The sequence below is a fragment of the Martes martes genome (assembly GCF_963455335.1).
Source record: "Martes martes genome assembly, chromosome: 3".
In the NCBI taxonomy this organism is placed as follows: domain Eukaryota; kingdom Metazoa; phylum Chordata; class Mammalia; order Carnivora; family Mustelidae; genus Martes; species Martes martes.
The window spans coordinates 70,520,941-70,538,408 of record NC_137890.1 but is presented as its reverse complement, the minus strand read 5'-3'; the positions used below and the strand labels follow the sequence as shown (position 1 = coordinate 70,538,408).

Genomic DNA, 17,468 nt, shown 5'->3' with positions numbered 1-17,468 from the left:
TGTGAACAAAGAACTCTAATCAATTTTCTCCTGTGTTGAAAGATAGGTTGCATTGATCTCTAGGAAATAAAGTTGTTTAAATGACCTCCATTTCTAAGAAGAGTGGCTATGTTGAACAGTTACCACCATACAGTCTCAGGGGCAGGGGCGCTTCAAAAGAAAAGGAAGCCTTTTTTAAAAAATTTCAAATGCTCAAAGTCTGATTCTAGTTACAGGAACGTCAGAAACAGCATCAAGTGTTTTGAACCACTGGCTCTGTGCTTGTCCATCTTTATAAGCTGGAGAAGAGCAGACAAAGATGGCGCTATTTCCTGAGTCACATGCTTTGTGGAGGCAAGCAGAGGAGCTGTGTGTTGGATAGGCATTGTGTCCGTGCCCTTTGCAGCCTGGTTGACATACTCATTCCCAACCAGAACTGACACAGAAATGTGCGGGCCAAAGCGATGGGTTGGAAAAGCAGATCCTACCCAAGCCAAATGTTGTTCGGGTTTTCTTAGACACCAAGAAGGTGCACAGCTTTCATTCCTCTCCACAGCAGTTTCAAACTAAAACATTTGAACATTTCTCTTTCCCTTCACTCTGTTTAATTTTGTTTTTTTTTTCTTTTAGAGCATATTGTGATCTGACTGTGTACACATGTGTGTGCATGTGCAGACGCACATGCATGTATGTGTGTGTACACAAAATTGCTGATTGCATGGCCCTGCCTCAACAAACCATAAACTCCTTGAGGGCAGGAACCATCTGTTCTATTCACTGCCACCTTCCCAGTACCCGGAACAGTTTGTGAAACCTAAGTACTCTTTAAATAGATACTGGTTGGAATGAATGAATGAATGAATGAATGAATGAATGAATGATAGCCTATAACAAGTGATGGTATTAACTTCACTGAAAATCTGACTGAAAAAAACAATTGTTTTCCTATAACAAATAGTGCCCCTTTTAGCCTCTGGGACGTTCACATGAGGAAACTCATTATGACATTAACTTTCCTTTCAGTGACGTAATACAAACGTAGGTGATTATGAGTTGTGGGGTCTTTGCCTTGGTGTTGCAGTTAGGAAGCCGGTAATTCTTGGAAATGTTGGTAATTCAAGGAAAATATACTGAAGACCTTAGCCAGCTAGAAGCAGATAGCCCAAAAGGCAAGTTATTAGGCAATGACACTGGGGGAAAAATGGTTACTTTTGAAAGATCATTGCTTGCAGTCAGAAATAGATCTAATAAAGAGGTAATGAATGGGCCACAAAAGCCAAAAAGAGACTTATTACTGATTAAGGAATGGAGCCTGTTCACTATAAGAAATAGAGACCCAGGGAAAGAGAGAAAGCAGCCCCTGGAGCCTTCCAGCAGAACCAAATAGAAACAGATTTGGAATAAAATGGTAACATCAACAAAACCCTTTTAGGGTACAAGAATGCAATGGAGAAAAATTCAAACATGTTAAATCCAAGATAAAAATGTAAGTGAGAAAATCTAAAAAGAAAGCGAATTTCCAAAAGATTCAAGAAATTGGGTCCTGGTTAATAGCTGAACGTGGTGCTCTTCTTCGGGACCCCCACCTCAGCTCCCCACCCACCGGAACCCCGGTGTGGGTGACTTCCTAGGACCATTGAGCTGATGTAAGCAGATGGGAAGATGAGCTGAGAAGAAAAGGAGAGAGGATAAAAACAGATGGAGATGAAGCTCAAAAATGTGTGCCATGCAGGAAATTTAAATAACAGTTTTCAATCTAGCAAATTAAATTGTTCCTTCAATGTATATTTTTAGGTGGGGAAGATGAGGCAACAGTGACCTGTCAGGACCCTTTGATGAGCAGGGATCCCTATTTCCAGAGGCCCTGCCATGGGGGCGGCTGGGGTGGCCCGGACCCCACCAGGTTGGGGAGGGAATCCTGACCTGGACCATGAAGGGTGCGCGGACTTGCTTGCCCAGCTGGACAGAAAGCAGTGGAAACACTATGGGTGGGGAAGAATCCATTCAAACAGGAGCCGCCTGCACTGGCAGAGCTGGAAAGGGGCTGAAGTGTGGCTGGTGCTGAATTGGCACCGGGTCTGTTTCCATTAAAAATAAGTTTCAGTTACAAATCAGACCTGTGAGGAAAGAGATGTAATTCTTCAGAGCTAAATTCTTCAGCTTAATTCTGAATTCTTTATACACCCAAACCTTTTTTGTAGGATTATCTTTTGGGAATCTACATCACTCTTTTCCCCACCTTATCTGATTGAGGACTATATATCAAACATCCTGTAGTCTTTCCCTGGGAGTTAGGGTCCTCGTCATGAATCTTAGTTGTGACAACATGCAGGATGGACCTGTCACTGCCCCCACACCTGTTGGAGTGTCTGATGCTGTGGCCCAGTGCCAAATGGCTGTTTATGCAAATTCATTTTTAAGTTCGGGAGGCTTTTTAGCATAGTGCCATTTTTTTCCTTCTTTTGCTCTTAGAGTTTGTACCCATAGATATTGCCTCTTTCCCTTGTAATTTTCTGTTTCCAGACTCTCATGAACTTAAAAACCAGACCATTGATCCTACTTGTGGGTAGATTCAAAGCAAGCAAGTGCAGAGGGAAAGTCTAACGAAGTTTTTCTCATAATGATGTTCTAGTGTTTGGACTAGTATGGACTTTGGGACCCAGTTTTGACTACCTGGCTTCCTGGTTCTCAACTATATTGTCATCGCATAACAGGGTTACTGAAAGGTACCAGGTCATATGTTTACTTTTGAAAATCATTCTGACAAAAGACGAGAGTGTATTATGAGTTAATTAGGGTAGGACAAAGCGGAGTTATTAAAACAGAGCAGATCTTGTTCAAGGACACTCACCCCTGAAATGTGACTGCATCTCCGTCCACCCGGTGGATGTGTTTGGAGCAGGAGTGATGGGCTTGTCCCCTCCCTTGAATTTCTTGCAGCGCTGGCATGGGGCTCTGCCGGGCTAGGCTAGTTCCAGCTCACTAAGGCTATACAGTCTTTTGTGCTTACAAGGATGTCTGGCTTTCAAGTACAGGGGACTAAGGGCTTTTTTGTTTGTTTGTTTGTTTGTTTTCTGATAGCAGTGACTTGGTACTTTGGCCATTTAAATGGAATATTCATCTGAGAGAGATTTCGGTGCCTAGATTTCGACTCCGGTTCAAAATGCAACGTTGCAGGCAGACTGCCAGAGGTCACTCTTACAAAAAGTCCTCTAACTGTAGTTATGAATTTTGGGGCCCCAGAGTCTCATAATTGTGGATCTGATCTTGCAATTATATATTACATCAATTGGATTCGTTCTGTCTTCTAGAAATGGGTTAAATCCTATGGAAAACTAAAGATAATGAAAGATTGCCCTTTACTTAGGCTTTCTCAGTTTATATTCTGGTTTCCAGGTTTATGGCACACGCTCTTGATAACATGAGGAAGATGTCTCAGGGGGACCTTATGTTCCTCTGTAAGTTGGCCTTGGGAGCCTTCCCACTTCCAAAAGACCCCTGCACTGAGAGAGAAGCAGGCAAAGCAGAGGGGTGAGCAGCAGTTCATAGACATCACCTGATTTTGAATATGTCCAATTAGAATAAGTCGTGCCTTTTAGGGAGCCGCTTGGAGTGCCATTTAACTAATGACTCGTGATTGCAAATACCGCACCCTCTTCCTTTAAAGATTCTAACTACGGATTCTTCTCTGAGCGCTCCCTCCCTATGAATCACTTCAAGATGTACAGAAATAAAGTAAGCTGTCATTTTAGGTAGTTATTTAAGGAGACCTATTGCGTGTTATCTGTGCCAAGAACTCTGTACTAGACCAGGAGGTAACAGTCTTGTTGGGAAACTTTCAGGGGATACAAAGCAGAATACATGGTTTGGTTACAGGGCCACGGCTGGGACAGATGATGGGACCAGCTGATAATCACATCACTTGTCCATTGTCTTCAGAGTCTGTCTTCAGTAATGTGGGATGTACCATGTCAAAGAGCGTGACTGAAATGTTTAAATACTGTAATACACACTTACCAGTGAGGAGTCGCCTGTCCGAGGTAGGTTTTATGGAGATGGCTCTAGACATGGTTCTGAAAGGACAGGAGAATTAGATGAGCAGAGAGGACGAAAAGGAGGCACAGGGGAGAACAGTGTGCTCATGGGCTGGCCAGGGCACCAATGAGACTCAGGTGCCAGGGGGAGACAATCTATGCAGGGCTGTCAAAAGCAGGCCATGTGTCTGAGGCTGGATGATAATTAAGAGCCATTGAGTCTTGAGCAAAAAAGTGGTATGATTATAACCAATGGGAAGAAAGTAAAATGAATGAAAGAAAGTCAGCAAAGGGACTGCTTTAATCATCAAGCCTTAAGTCTCCAAGGGCGTGGACTAGGATGGAGCTTCTAAGAATGGAGAAGAAATCGAATACTATACCTAGGACATATTTTATTTTTATAACTTGACAGACCATAAAGTTTAGTAGTAGGTGAGGTATAAGAATACCCTTCAGATGTAAGGGACCCCTGGCCTGTATGGCAGGTTAAATGGAACAGAGAGAAAGTTACATAGGGAAAGAGAAGGAAAGAGGGGGGAGAACCTATACCCTAACATGAAGACAGGTTTATCATTCAATAAAATAAATGCAACTTTTGCTTGGCTTCCTCAGAATTTCACTTGGGATAGAAAGAAGGGAGGAGGAGCCTTGAATTTGTCATTTTGAGAAAAGTGTTTGGCTTTCCTGAATCTAGGACCTTTTTTCTCTTTCATTTTTCCTTATTTTGTAACCTTTCCTTATTTTATAATCACCATCCTCTTGATATCCAAACCAGTATCCAAACTAGAAATTCACTTTTTTCATCACTCTCTTCCCTAACCTCTGTGCCCAGTCATCCATAACTAGATAGTCTTCCTTTAAAAAAAAAAAAAAAAAGTCTACTTTATCATCATCCTACCCTTAGCACTTCTGATGCCTCTTTCCCAACCACGGTTAGCTTGACTTATCATTTCTTTCATTGACTGTCATACCCGACCATCTCACAAGTACTTAGATGGAAGGAGGTGGTACGTGTTAGAGTTTGACATGGCAAAGTATAGTACAGAAAACAGAGACATGAAATTTTCATTTATGAATAAAAATTGTTTTCTGTCTCAAAATAATTGACTCTGTTGCACTCAAAGGCAGCCACTTCCTGGGGACTCTGTCAGCTGCCTCTATTCAAGATCTAATCCACATAGGGAATCTGCACATTTCATGAGGGATGAGAAAAGGCATCCCAACTTGAACCAAAGGGTGGCACAGTGAAAAGTTAAACCTACACCTTGAATGGCATAGATGGGGCACTGCCTGAGCCTTTTATCTTCCAAGGGGGACATCTCTTTCAGGGGCAAAAGCCAGCTGGGTTTCTGAAACTTCTGGGTTCATGGAAATGTCTGGAAGCCACCACCCCCAGAGTCTTTTCCATTATTAGAATAAAGCACAGAGAGCTCCTGGCCATTAGGAAAACCACAACAAGAAATCACTTTTTTCCCACTACATATATTTTCTTAGTCCTTTTTTCCTGGGACATAAAAAAGAAGGAAAAACATCTTAAATGTTGTAGGATTTCTCAGCTCTATTGCATGCTTACAAGGTAATTTACCTAAAGCAATGTGGTAACCAGAAGTACTTTGAGATTATCAAACATGGCATAATGCCAACTTAATGTAATCAACACACTTAAATCCTGACACCGTTCCTAAAGAATAAGGCCAAGTTATGACATAAAGTGCAGCATTCTTGATACGATTCGTATCCTTATGTTTATGTTTATGTTTTAAAACAGCCAATCTGGATATTTATGATGTGATTTGCAGCCAGTAAGAGCATCTGTTATATTTTCCAGCTTCTCCAGTTGGCAACGGTTACATCAAGCCTCCAGTTCCACCTGTTTCTGGCACACAGAGAGAGAAGGGGCCGCCAACCATGTTACCCATCAACGTGGACCCAGACAGCAAACCAGGAGAATATGTCCTCAAGAGTTTATTTGTCAACTTCACCACTCAGGCTGAGCGAAAGATTCGTATCATCATGGCAGAACCTCTGGTGAGTACGGGCCGTGACACCCTTTTAAATTCGTCTTGACACTAAATATAGTAGATTTTACAGCTCCTAGAAACGATGGATTTCCCAAGGTGTTTTCAATACCGTAGGTAATTTTTTAAAAGGTTAGAATTAAGTTTCCTGATTTAAGAAAAAATGAGAGTCAAGGACTTCAGAACAATCTTCGGCAAATACATTTAAGTGCCATGCTTCACTACTACATTTAAGACTAATAAGCATAATTTAACAATAGGTGTGAATCCTGGAAAAATTGTGTTTAGGGTCTCTGCTATATACATATACTTTCTTCAAAATCTTTTGTCTGTTTTTAAAGTAAAGGAGAAAAAATCATTCTTCAGGTGGCTGCCTGGACTCCCAGTTTGAGAACATGTGGTCTCGGTGATCTATTGTTTGAGGAAGTTATTTGGTGAGTCATTCAGAAACACCTCTTTGTTTTCTGAAAATTGGAGGACAGGAAATTCTCGGCTCACTTACCTTTAGGTCCCTTATTAGACAGATAATGTCTTTGGACGTCAGTATCTTTCTTTGCAGACGATTCTGCTACAAAATGAGGCATGTGTTTCAGCCTTACGTGAATTGCTCTAACAAGGGCTCTACACACAAGAGTCCTGAATCTCAAAAGGACAGTCAGGAAGAAAAGTCCAGTTGGTAGATTCAGATTACTTGTTTTCTGACCTTTGCGGGACACACACAATAAGAGAAAAGGGAAGGAATTCAGAATGACACAGCTTTTTCTATGAAGCTCGGCTTTGTACCTCCTGAGAGGTACCTATGAGAAGGTGATTGGAGGTTGGCTTTATGGCATCAAGGCTTAAAATAATTAAATATAATATTATTGAACCTGCTATGCAAGTTTTTTAAAAAAATACCTAATGGATGACGCTCAACATTGTCTGTTAAAAATAACCTTTGTGGGACACCTGGTTGGCTCAGATGGTTAAGCAACCAACTCTTGGTTTCGGTTCAGGTCATAATCTCAGGGTCATGAGATCGAGCCCCACATTAGACTCTGTGCTCAGCATGGAGTCTGCTTGAGATTCTCTTTCTTCCTCTCCTCCTAGCTGCCCCCACTCTTCCTCTCTTAAGAAAAAGTGGGGGGGGAGTGATGACCTGTGTAAGAATCACATTTAAGGTTTAGGAGTCAAAATTCAAGAATATTTGTTAAATATGTGGTTGCCTGAAAGTTATAAATTTTGCATTTTATTTTTTATTTAGAGGGATGCCTGGGTGGCTTAGTTGGTTATGCATATGCCTTCAGCTCAGGTCATGATCCTGGAGTCCTGGGATGGAGTCCTGGGATGGAGTCCCGCATCAGGCTCCCTGCTCAGTGGGGAGTCTGCTTCTCCCTCTGCCTGTTGCTCTCCCTGCTTATGTGTTCCCCCCCTCTCTCTGGCAAGTCAATCAATCAAGTTTTCATTAAATCAATGAAGGTTATCTTCATGAATTCTAACTTCCTGTTTTTAGAATGTTTCTTGGTTTTATAGTTTTAATCCTTTAAATTAAAGCTTAGTGCAGTACCTTTTCCTCATTCACTCGTTTTTTAAAAATTTTCAGCTACTCTTCGAGCTATAATAATAGCTAATATTCCTCAAGTAATTACTATCTGCCAGGCTCTGGGCTTAATTTATTTTCTCCTTTAATCTTCATAGTGACTTTAGGTAGGTAGTATTTACATCCTCATTTACAGATGGGAAATGTTGGCACAGAGAGGGCAAAATAATTACCCATGTTCTCACAGTGCTGACTTGACCTCAGGCTGGATGCCTTCAGAGCCCACCTCTGAACCTTCTACATTCTGTAGCCAGTCTTTACGTGGTCATTCTCATGTGCAAATACCTTCTTTAATATCTTAAAACAAACCAACACAGGGCTCTCCTGTAACTTGAATCAACCAAAAATCCAGTACCCAAGTTCTCATTGCCCAAAACTGTGCTGATCTTTGGAACCCTCCAAGCACCTCGAGAGATGCTGAGACTGTGCAACCTGCCTCCCCTGGTGGAGGGTGAGAAGCTACCTTGCTCCAGAGGTCATGGGGGAGTTTAAGGCACAGAGAGTGGGAAGTAACAAAGAAGAGTCCTTTTACTCCTAACAGTGGCAGATCAGGGCTCTCTGAAATTGTCATAGTGAATTGCGCTAAGGAACAGGAAAGTTGTATAAAAGTTGAAAGAGATGCTAAAAACGCTAGGCCCTGACACCTTTTGAGACATCCCTCTTACTAAAATAATAGTTTATATATCATTATTTGAGAATTTACGATGTAAAATATTGGGGTTAACTTTTGGGTTTAACCCAAAAATTGGGGGTTAACTTTCTCGTCTTTACTAGCTTGGAATTTATATGTGTAGCATTTTCTTCTTGGAGTAAACATTATGTCTGAACAGCTAATATATGCCACAGCATTCTTTTAATTAGAAGTAGGCATTTTTGTTCCTTTCAGTGAGACAACTTTTATGTCCCCAGACAAGAAAAGTGGAGATGAAAAAGCGTAAGTCATGTTCCATCAGCAAATCTTCATGGTGCACCAAGGGTGAGAATCCACTAGCGGCTGACGGCCAAGTAGATGAACATTATGTTTTTAGCTCAAGAAGTATATTAATCAATTTTTAGTATTGTTGCTTTTTATAAAAAGGGACTATTTATTCCCCCTTGTGTCTTTTGGCAGAGATGCAAGCTTCCGTGCCATATCCATTTCTCGTCTGCTGGAAAATGCTTAGTAATTTTTGTCCTTGTAGTTGCTTACTTAAGGGACAATAAATATGAGTAGATTCTGTGGCTTGTGGATTCAAAAAAGGTTAATGTGCATTTGACATTTTATTCTGTAGCCATAGCAAGAGTATTATTTTTGATGTAGGTATAGTATGGTTAAAGTGAATTCCAATAAATGTCCCTACTGTTTCTCTTGCTGAGTTATGTCAAAGACATTGAATCCTTTAAAAGCCTGAGTTTATGTATGTTTGTATCAAATCACAAAATTTATTCTTTTATCTGTGTAATTAAAACATGTATGGGAGTAGTAAGGGTAATTTTCAAAAAGTCGGAAGTATGGATTTATCACTTGTGGCGATAACTCAGGAATCTATACTTTTTAGTTCACTTTCAGAAGACTAAATTCTTCAAAATTCCACACCAGGTAGACTGTGTGGGATTAGTTACACAAAATATTAAAGTTGTATTTATGAATTCCCAGTACCCAAATAGCTAACTTTAATGATTAAAAAAGAATAAGAAATAAAGATGCTCTACCAAAATTAAATTTTATATATTTTTTTCTTTGTAAACATCTTTCACTGGGTTAACAGTATTGTTCTTTTGGCTCAAAAGATGCTCAGATCATATTTGTTAATATTTACAGATGAATCAATAATGTTATTCTACTTTTATTGCTTCATGGGCTTAGCTGATAGCATTTGCTCTTATCTACTCTTACCATTATTTCACCTTTCCCAAGCAAAGTGTTTTAAACAAGCTAAATTGGGTCACTTGTGGCTTCTTTTTTTTTATTTTTATTTCAAATAAGAAAAAGTACAGAAAATAATACAATGGATGCTCATGTCTTTTGCCTCCTACTCTTTCCCTCTGTTTAAATTTTCTTCTTCCCAAAATACATTTTTTGTAGTTCTTTTAAGTAAGAGTGAGTGGGTGGTAAATTACTTGGTCTTGTTTATCTATCTTGTTTATCTTATTTCTCCCTCAGCTGTCAATGATAGTTCAGCTGGGAATAGAATTCTAGTTTGACATTTATTCCCCCCACCCAGACTACTGGTGATATACTTTACTATGTTCCCACTATCATTCCTGTGGCAAAGTCTTTGGCTGATTTATTGTCTCTGGATAATTGACTTTGTTCCCTGTTTGCTTTTATGGTTTTTCTCTTTGTCTATAGTGTTCTTCAGTTTCACTACACTCTGGATGTGGAGTTATTTTCTTTCTTAATCCTTTTTTTTTTCCTCACCACAGCACATACCCTCCTCAATGTCCATCACCCAGCCATGCCATCCCTCCCACACTCCTCCCCTCAAGCAACCCTCAGTTTGTTTCCTGAGATGAAGAGTCTCTTATGGTTTGTCTCCCTCTGGTTTTATCTTGTTTCATTTTCCCTCCCTTCCCCTCTGATCCTCTGTCTTGTTTCTCAAATTCCGCATATTAGTGAGATCATATGGTAATTGTCTTTCTCTGATTGACTTATTTTGCTTAGCATAATACCCTCTAGTTCCATCCATGTCATTCCAAATGGCAAGACTTAGGCTTTTTGATGGCTGCGTAGTATTCCATTTTGTGTGTTTGTGTGTGTGTGTGTGTGTAGTTATTTTAATTTTCTTTTTTGAGACTCCCATGTTTCTTGAATTGAGGGTTCATATCTTTCATCAATTCTGGAAAATTCTTAGCCATTAATTTCTTGAATATTGCCATTCCTCCACTTTCCCTCTTCTCTTTTCCTGGTATTCCTATTAGATGTATTTTAGACCGTATGCTCTATTTCATATCTTTTTTTACCCTTCTTTTATTATATCTGCTTCTTGTCTCTTGCTACTGCATTCTGAGTAATTTTCTCAGGTCCAACCTCAATTAACACTCTCTTGGGCCTAGTCTAATCTCTGGTTTAACTTGCCCATTTAGGATTATAATTTTGGTGACTCTATTTTTCATTTCTGGAAGTGTTGTTGGTTCTCTTTTAAAATCTAGTTAGAGGGTGCCTGGGTGTCTCAGTTGGTTAAGCATCTGCCTTTCACTCAGGTCATGATTCCAGAGTCCCTAGATCAAGCCCTGCATCAGGCTCCCTGCTCAGCAGAGTCTGCTTCTCCCTCTCCCTTTGCTCATGCTTTCTCTCTCTCTCTCTCACTCTCAAATAAATAAATAAAATATTTTTTAAAAAAATTAAAATCTTGTTAGGTTTATTTTGTTCCTTTCTTAAGTTTACGAATTCTATTTTATGTCTTGGATCACCATAAACATACATTTCTTATGTCCTCTTTTGGATTACCTCCAGAGTAATCACTATCTGGGGCCAAATATTATGTTGACTTGGGAATTTATGCACCTAGAAGATGATACAAGTAAATCCCAAATTCATCTAAGACTTGGGACTATGATTTCAAATTTTCAGGGAAGATGATGTTGCTGTTTTTACCCAGAACCCAGACAGGGACCGTTGGAATATCTTTTTATCTTCCTGTGCCAGTGGATAGATTTTTCACCATGCTTTGTTTCATTTTTAGCACCAGAATTTCTGTAAGTGTCTTATTTCCAGTGTCCCACCTCTTAAGGCCCACAGCTTTGTTTCCTGTCCCCAAGTGGGCAACAAAAAAACCTCTAAGGCAATGAGACCAATAGTCCTCTCTCCATGCAGCCACTATGTCACCTCATGTCTTCTTCCTTTTCACTTCCCTTTTCCTTTCCAGCGAACTTATTTCTACATTAAAAAAAATAATAACAATCTTACATTTCATTCAATATTACAAAGTGTTTGTAGCACATGAGATTTTGCGTTACCGTAGTCCATTTTCTGGCCAGTCTTCTGCAGAATTTTTGGTTTGCTTCCCATACAGGTAAGACCAGGGTGGGCCTTTGCACTGTGAGGCTCATGTGCAAGCAGAAATTCCCATGGCAAGGTGGAGTGGCCTCAAAGTGCATAAAGGAAGAACGAGGGGATTCTTACCAATTCCTCTCCAATGCTGTCTAGTGGATCTTCCCTAACTACAACTCTGTCCCCTTCATTTCCTTCTTCACAACCTTCATTTCATACTCTTTCACGCCTTGATGTGGCTACAACCTGTCTTACTTCCCCTGTGCACTTTTACCAACCCATGTTTCAATATGTGCTTGCCTGCCACTGTGCATATTTCTGCATGCTATCTCCTTCCTGGATGGCCGCTTACCTCTTCCTCCTGCCTGTTTTTAGCCTATGTTTCAAGGTCCCACTCAAGTACCTCATCATCTGAAAAGGTTTGCTTGATTTCTTCCCTGCTGACTCCATACAGCTATGTAGATGTGAATATTCACACCTCTTAAATCTCTATCTGAAGCACTGTGTCATTCTCTCAAGCAAACGGTACCATGTTTATGGAACTAGAGTATTAGAATAGACTAGAATAGAAAATACCAGATGAGGGATGTCTGGGTGGCTCAGTCAGTTAAATGCCTGCCTTCAGCTCGGGTCATGATCCCAGGGTTGGGATCAAGCCCCACATCAGGCTCCCTGCTCAGTGGGGAGCCTGGTTCTCCCTCTCCCTTTGCTGCTCCCTCTGCCTGTGTGCAAACTCTCTCTCTGTGTCAAATAAATAAATAAATAAATATCTTAACAAAAAAAAAAAAAAAAGAAAATATCAGAGTACATTATAGGTTTTAAGGGTAAATAACGCTTTTTAAAACTTTGAGTCATGTGTATATATATCAGACCATAGTGTAAAATACATATTTTCATGGCAGGTAGGTAGGAGATACATATTTTTTAACGTTGGAGAAACACTATACCAGTCAGTAAGTTCCTTAGAGGCAATAACTATGTCTGATTCATCTTTAAACACACACACACACACACACACACACACACACACACACACACCCCAGGTCCCCCTGTCTAGGACTCTGCTTTATATGCTATAGACAGTAAATAGTTTTTGAGTAAATGAATGAGTGACTTTATGGTAAATGAGTGAATAGAGAGATGGATGAATAGATAAAAACAATTAATATAGTAGTTTAAAAGGAATGTGTTTATAGGAAACTGTGCTTCTGAGGGTCCTCTTGCAAACCTCTAAACTAGTAACAATGGACTTTGTTTTGTCCTTTGTACTCCTCAGCAGATGATGCCTCGTATCTGCTGTATATAAGAGATACTGATTCTCAGCCTTCTGTCTTGGGGCATCTAAGGATACCTCATTATTCATTGATACGGTCACCTGCTCCCTTCTTCACCTTAGCAATATGTGCAGAGGAGAGTCAGGTTGACTCCTAGCAGTTGGATACAGTCTCAGAATGTGCGTTCCCATTATCTATGAGTCTCTCCATTTATATGGCATCTGTCACTGCAGTCACAGGCAATTACCTTCTCAATAACCTCTTTCAAAAACAAGACTCTTTAGCTTTTCAAAATCAAGAGCATCCATAGTCTTGACTTTGTAGATTTAATGGACAAGAATGGATAAAGGTAAGGACCAAACAACTTTTCATTCAGTGTAATCTGAATTTGAATCCTGATTCAACCTCTTCAGTGTCCTGTGGCCTTGAACCAGCCAGTCAATCTCCCTTTTCTCTTGTTTGCTAAATTGGAACCTAATACACAGAGCAGTTGAGAGGGTTAGAGGGTTAGTGGAGCTCCTGATATAATCCTTAGCACCTACTAAGTGCTCAGTCATGGTCGTCGTCATCGTCGTCACTCAAGAATTAGTATCAACTAACCAAATCTGGTATACTTCTTTGGAAGTCTGCCTGGTGCTTCCTCTCTTTGTGTTTGTTCAAAGGGAATGGAGACTTGAGTGGCGCAGTTGGATGCCTGCCGTTGGCCATTCACTGTTCCTGTTAGATGGTAGTTCTGAACTCTGCATGGCTATGAGAGAGACCCTGCCAAAGTTGGTGTAGGCAGACCTGATCTGGATCTTGTAGGGACTTGTGCTCTGGGAGGTGACAGAACCAAGCAAATAAAAGTACACAAGAGAAGGCAGCACCCCCACTGTTTCTATATCACCAGCAAAATACTTGAGGCTTACTGTGTATATACTGTGAAAACCTAGAAAGTGAAATCAGGGATTTGAAGTGAGTCCACACAGAATGGTTTTCAAAAGCTTTCCAAGAAGAAATGTCCTGGGTTCTTGAGGGTAGGGGTCTCTGAAACCAGTAGGAACATCATCACGCCGGGCCACTCTGGGAAGCCAGTGGCCCAAAACATGAAAAGCTATATTATTCAATGAAGTAAAGCAAGTTCAGAAAATTTCAAGAATTTTCTTTTTTGCATTCATGTGTTTACATTTATTGAAAACCTTAGAGGGAGAAATACCTGATTTTCTTAAAGTGAGTCATCAATTCAAACTGATGTTCCTTTTCCCCCCCATTTTATTGAGATATAATACACACACACACACACACACACACACATATATATATGATATAATGTAACATTATGCTAGTTTCAGGTGAATTCATTTTAGGCAGATTAGTGTTAGTTTTAGATATATAACATGATATGAAGTATATGTATACAAACATATGAATATGTATATTGCAAAATGATTACCACAATAAATGTAGTAACATCCATCACTACACAGTTACAAATATTTTTTCTTATGTTGAGAACTTTTAAGATGTACATTCTTGGCAACTTTCAGATATACAATAGTGTTGTCGCTTGAGTTGTCACACTGTACATTAAGTCCCCAGGACTTATTTGTGTTATAACTGGAAGTTGTAACTTCCAAGAATTTTCAACCACACTCCTGAGGCTGCCTCTTTTGTCTGCCCTCCTTCCTCTAATTTGGCCAGCAAACAAGGAACTTGATTTTACTAGCCTGTGCTTCTAACAGAGCATCTAAATGTGACCCATCATTGTTTTCTTGCCTAAATGTTGACGACCAGGCACAAACTTAGTTCTAAAGTACGTAATAAACACAAGCATGAATTCTCTGCATCTCTGGATGTATTAGGTCCCATCTTGGCAAATCTGCCCTGGTTTAAGCTTCCAGTATCACCTTGCAAGGAACTGCAGGAGAAACCAAATCGGGTATTGGACCAGGGGTTTCCTCTAGATCTGTAGTCTGTCAACATAAAAGGTCAACAAGAAGAACAAGAAATTCTAATTCGCCTAAGACTTATTCAGAATGCAAGTAATTTGTTCTCTACTTTGATTGAAACCTGGAAAAGGAAAAGATCCGCATACAACTTCAAAAGGAGAAAACACACCTGACTTTCATCTTGTCTTCTGGCAGAACCTGTGACTGAGCAAGAGGGCGGTGCTTGCCTTCCTCTCATGTTCTGGTATTTAAAAACACTTTTATGATGAACAGTGATATGGAAATGGGAGAGTTTATCATTGGGATTGCTTGAGCCTTGAGAGCACCTGCTCACAAAATAGTTCCTGGGCGAGACACAGGCAAGAGCCTCCAGATGTTATCACTGGGTTGAGCTTTGGAGCACAGGTGTAGGGTGCTAGACACTTATTTTTTTTTTTAAAGATTGTATTTATTTACTTGACGGACAGAGAGAGAAAGAGATCACAAGTAGGCAGAGAGGCAGGCAGAGAGAGAGAGAGGGAAGCAGGTTCCCTGCTGAGCAGAGAGCCCAATGCGGGGCTCGATCCCAGGACCCTGAGATCATGACCTGAGCCGAAGGCAGAGGCTTAACCCCTGAGCCACCCAGGTGCCCCATAGACACTTACTCATAATGATGCTAACTGTGTTTTGTAGAATAGAGACTTCATAACCGAACATGCTCTAGCAGGTTTGCTAACATAAAATAAACAACGCAATTTCTGTTGTAATATAAGACTAAAAGTAAACTAGAAGGAACACACAATATTTTCTTGTTGTGCAAGTCTTTGAAGAATGTAGGATGCCAGTCTCTGTTGCACCACACACCATGATCTGGAATGAAATATGTCATGCCTTAAGACCAAACCTGTGTGAACACCAGTCATGGCCAGCTGGCACCAACATTGAAAGGCCAGGCAATTAGCTAATGACAGCATTACTGCACGCTAACATTGTTCTAGGTTCAGGCAGTAACGTCTGTTGACAAACCTTTGTTCCTCGGCCCAGTGTCTCAGGCTTCCAGCTCCTCCTGGGTGCTGATGTCACAGGGTTGGCATCAAGACAGTTTTCCCATTAACCCTGAAGGTGAGCAGGACATGGCGCTGTAACAGTGACATTGGTAGCCTGCCACCAACAAACTGTATATGATAAGTTGTTTGTTTTAGCTGTTTGAATGAATTCAACTGTGGCTCTAAGTAACCAAGGCCTTTGGCAAGTGAAATACACACCCGCCCATGCTTCCTCTTATGATTTTGGACCGGATCCAATGAGTTAACAGACCAAGGTTAGGATACAGTCTATTTGTAGTTATAAAAGAGCTTGTGTTTTCACCTTTAGCACATACAAAGTTTGAACAATCAGCTGTAATCCTGTGTCTCACCTCTTTCGATACCTGAGTTATTGACAGACTGCTCGATACCAGAAAATATCAGAGCTTTAAATCAGGAACCTTTTTAGTATTTAAAAAATTTGTGAATTAGGAAATCATGCTTACTAATTGAAGAATAGAATTACTGCCTCTAATTAAGTTTGGGTCTTTCTATGGTAGATCTTCTTAAAACCTATTCTAATTAGTCATGTCTGTAGCCAGATAGCTAGTCACTAACATCAACCATGTGATATTTCATGATATTTCACTGTGCCCAAATTTGTAAGTTGGTGGGATTTCTGAACTGTTGTACATGCCTATCTTCCTCTCCTAACCAAATGTTACATGTCTGTTGACTAAGGTTGTGTAAATAGCAGAACACCAGCTTTAATGCCTCTCAGCATCAAATCCTCCCTGCAGATTTGAGTCGGCTTCCCAGAAGGACAAGCAGCTAGTGCTTTTAGCCACACTCCCCTTAAACAGAGGCCTCTCTTGCTTTAGTAAATCTAATACGGGAAATTGAAAGAGAATGAAAATAATTTCTAGATTGAGTTCCCTTTTGAGTGTAGTGATACTATTCAAACTAATGCTGTCCTAAAAGGAGGCTAAGAAACCATTCTCGTCAGGTGGGAAATACTTTTATTACACTTGACAAAGTACAGGGTCATTGTCCAAATTACAAATAAATAACTTTAAAAATAGCAATCTTTTAGCAAAGCACCTCAGCCTGGCCCCCTTTACTTAATCTACAAAGGCATCCACTGGAAATCTGGAAACTCACCCTAAACAGAAACAGAATAGTATTAGCAGTTAAAGCCAGAGGTAATTGCTGAAAGGTTTCAATTAGCTGCCAAATGAAGTGATCTTTCAGATGAGCTCACAGTCTCCCGTTTTTCTGTACACTGCTCAAATTAAAGTGTGTTTTCCTTATTATGAGTATTCTTGGAATCATAGAGACCAAAAGCATTTCTTTTGTGGTTGTTAAGTAGGACTTCTCACAGTAAAATGAATTTTAGTGCAACTTGATAGTAAAATTTCAATCAAAACTTAACAGCAAATAAACTATATATGCAAAGTATTATGAAGTAATTTTAAAAAGGGCTTTCCCTTGAACTTCATAGTATCCAATTCAGTTCATCCATGGGTAAGGCCTTAATTTTTATGTCCGGTGACTTTATGAGAAAATTATTAGTTTCTTCTTCTTGAGAATACAAATGCAGGGGAAGGTTGTTCCTCAAGATGTTTTCACTCCGATTCTTTCAGATTATATGCTTCTTTTTACTATTTTTGAAGATTTCA

At 40.0% G+C, this 17,468-nt stretch overlaps 1 protein-coding gene across 1 annotated transcript in view; it reads left to right on the top strand.

Moving 5' to 3' along the window:
• The window catches only part of FRY (FRY microtubule binding protein), a 260,339-nt gene that overhangs the window by 38,379 nt on the left and 204,492 nt on the right, over positions 1–17,468 (top strand). Inside the window, exon 2 of the mRNA XM_080799698.1 lies at positions 5,842–6,041. Within this exon, the coding sequence (XP_080655824.1) occupies positions 5,842–6,041 (200 nt within the window). The remainder of the gene's footprint in view (positions 1–5,841; positions 6,042–17,468) is intronic.